Source organism: Limulus polyphemus, unplaced genomic scaffold (assembly GCF_000517525.1).
Source record: "Limulus polyphemus unplaced genomic scaffold, Limulus_polyphemus-2.1.2 Scaffold480, whole genome shotgun sequence".
Classification (NCBI taxonomy): Eukaryota; Metazoa; Arthropoda; class Merostomata; order Xiphosura; family Limulidae; genus Limulus; species Limulus polyphemus.
The window spans coordinates 159,957-163,019 of NW_013666090.1; the positions used below are offsets into that span (position 1 = coordinate 159,957).

Consider the following 3,063-nt stretch of genomic DNA (forward strand, 5'->3'; position numbering starts at 1 on the left):
CCCATTATTTTTATTGTAAACATAAAAAGTTCATTTTGAAATATGACACATTAAATTAAATAATCAATATTTAGTAGGTCCTCCTCACCTATCGATATCGATCAGGTATGAGTAGCACTAGTTGGTTCAGACTGTAATCTAGGATTTCATTCTATTTTTGCTATATAAAATTTTAAAATTGTCGAAAATTAGTTAGCTTACATTTTGCAAACACTTATTTTTTAAGAAATTCAACAAATTGTATGTTGAATTAGCATCGTGACTTTGGACATAACTCTTAATGATTTGGCTAGTATGTTGTTGATTATTATCAATTCAAGATCAAGATCAAGGTGTAACGAGATGTTAACCAAGATGCTGTGATACTGCTCCTTCTTTCTATTTTGACACTATCTCTCACTCCTACGCCTTTAGAGCACCTCCACCATGTCTGTATTTCAACACAGAAACTTTGTTAGTGTTGCCAAAAAGCTCAGTCTTTGTTACTTCAATCCATAGCACATTTGATTTTTTTTTAAATTTTAACTTCTATGATCTTCTAAAAGCTTTTCTCTGTATACATATAATATTAGTCTTTTTTTTTAGTGTTATTCGTCCAGACGGATCACTTCTTTGTAACATGTTCGAAGAGTTCTATTACATATTGTTTGTGCACATTTTGTACTTCTCCTCTTATTTCTTGACATTTTTTTAAATCGATCTTGGGATTAAATTTTTCGAAAGACATTATCCTTATGTGTGAACAGCAGTTTCAGCGTTATAAGTTTATAAACTTACCGCTACCCCACCGGGGAGGGGGGGGGTCAAATATAGAGAATCATAAGACCTAGGTTATTTTCTTATTGAATAGGACAATATGATTTACATTTCAACTTGTTGACTTATATGAATATTACGTTGTTGTTTTATTTTAAAATAGCACCTTAACAGCTTACCTTGTACATTTCAAGAATTTCATTGCTGTCTATAAGCCATTTATGGGCGAAGCTATATGTTGAGATTAAATAAGTACAATTTTTTCGCAGTGAAAGAATTGATAAGTTTATTGACGAAAACAAATCTCTAGTTAAGAGGATGTTTGGAGAGTACGAAAAATTTCCGGAAGGTACACATACTTCTCCTTTTTCAACATATGACGGACATAAAATTTCTACTCGTTCCCAGCGGATCCCTAGGTCCACCTACGGAGCTTCTCCTAATAAGTAAGCTATGACATTTAATTATATCATTATTACTTTGACTGTTTTTAATCACTGACTATGTTAATTACCAGGAATACTTATTTATAAATTATTATAGGATTTGTCAACTTGTAAGGTTTTTATTCTTCATAAAGTCAATTGTATAATTGTTAATTATTTGTAAAACATGTTTAGGTATTAGTAATAGGTTGGTTTCTTCTTTAAAGTTCACGTTTGGCCAAAGTTGTTGTTGCTTTTTTGTATAAAGGCAACAGTAATTTTCACAGATAATTACGTAATAAGTTATGTTACATAGTTTATTATTTCTGCAGAGTAAATAACCAAACATGATTCATTATTTTTGTGAACAAATGACCACCGTTCATAGGTTTATTTAATTCTTTTGGGGTTGTATTCGTATAAATTGAATGAAGATGATTAAGCAGATTAGACAATTAATGCTACGGTGTCTGAACGCCAAAAGCTAACGAAACAGTTGATAAGACAAATACTTGTGATAAAATTTATGCTCGAACGGAAATATTTTCTTCATTTGTTTTTATTGTGAACGGATTTCAAAGTACAGATCTGTAAACACAGTATTTCAGCTATATCTTTTGCCTGCCACATATCAGTGTTCAGGTTTCGTTCTGTGCCAGAACTCGTTAGCTGAGATGAACTGTGATGGCAGCCAAAATTCTACGTGAAATGCTATTTACAAACATTACGAAATATTTAATGTTAAGGCGTTAAACGCCGATAGTTTGCGAAACATTGGAACCAATAAGCTTAATACACGTGATAAAAACCTCAATAAATACACATTCCTTTTAATTAGTCTATTAGACTTTGATTTGGAAAGCGTGTAAAAAAGTAGTATTTTCGATCTATCTTTCGTCCACAATTCATTACTTAGGAACTGTGATATTAGTCGAAAGGTCTTCATGGGCAGTGACATGTAGAAATATAAAAAACAGATCTGTATTTGATGATGACAAAATCTTGTCGAAACGTTTGTTAGTTGTAATAAAGTTTATTTCATTACTCATTCAAGCCGTCTCCAAACTTTATTTTCTAAAAGTGGAGTCCTCGTCATCTGATCTAGCGTAATTTTTACGACGAATGTGGGACTTAGGCATCTGCGTATAATATTTTAAATTCACGCTTGAAATATAAGTATATCTCACTGCTGGTTAAGAATTCATTTTAAAACTTATATTTTTAATTGGCTGACGTATTTTATTAAAATAGTTTTAGAATGAGCGCTTGAGAAGAAATATTACAGATATGTGAACTGTGCAGTTTTAGTATTTCATACACGTAATAATGATGTATTGTCATAGCATGTGTATTTATAGTAATAGATAAACAGTCAGCTTTATATCAAGATTTGCAACTTTTACAGAAACAGCTACCTACAATGATGAAGCGTAATGAGACTTAAACAGAACAAGCGTGCGTCTAATATATAACTTCCACATAATATATTTTTAACCTAACCTTGTATACTGCAACATTTATTAGACTTCCGTGAAGCGCAAACACTTAAAATTAACACTGATCTAAACTTGTAACTGTAGGATTTTACGAACTTTGTAAAATAAGACTAGGTGGGAGAGTGTGTGCTATATCAGTGTTTCAGTGTTTTTAAACTTGTGCTCTCAATTCATGATGTAGCTAAGTTTAAATACTATTACTATTAGGTCGTCAAGAAATTAATGTCGTGTTTTGGAACACTTTCATCAACCACCCCCAAAAACGTACATCACGTATTCGATGACGAGGAACCCACTTTGAGACTAATAATGGCTGGAGACGGCTTAAATGGGTACCCATTTAAGCCGTCTCCAGCCATTATTAGTACATCACGTATAATAGTTAA

General features: G+C 32.0%; 1 protein-coding gene across 1 annotated transcript in view; it reads left to right on the forward strand.

Moving 5' to 3' along the window:
* LOC106458525 (protein spaetzle 3-like) overlaps positions 1–3,063 on the forward strand; it is a 23,666-nt gene that overhangs the window by 15,471 nt on the left and 5,132 nt on the right. Inside the window, exon 4 of the mRNA XM_022384765.1 lies at positions 1,026–1,202. Coding sequence (XP_022240473.1) covers positions 1,026–1,202 — 177 coding nt within the window. The remainder of the gene's footprint in view (positions 1–1,025; positions 1,203–3,063) is intronic.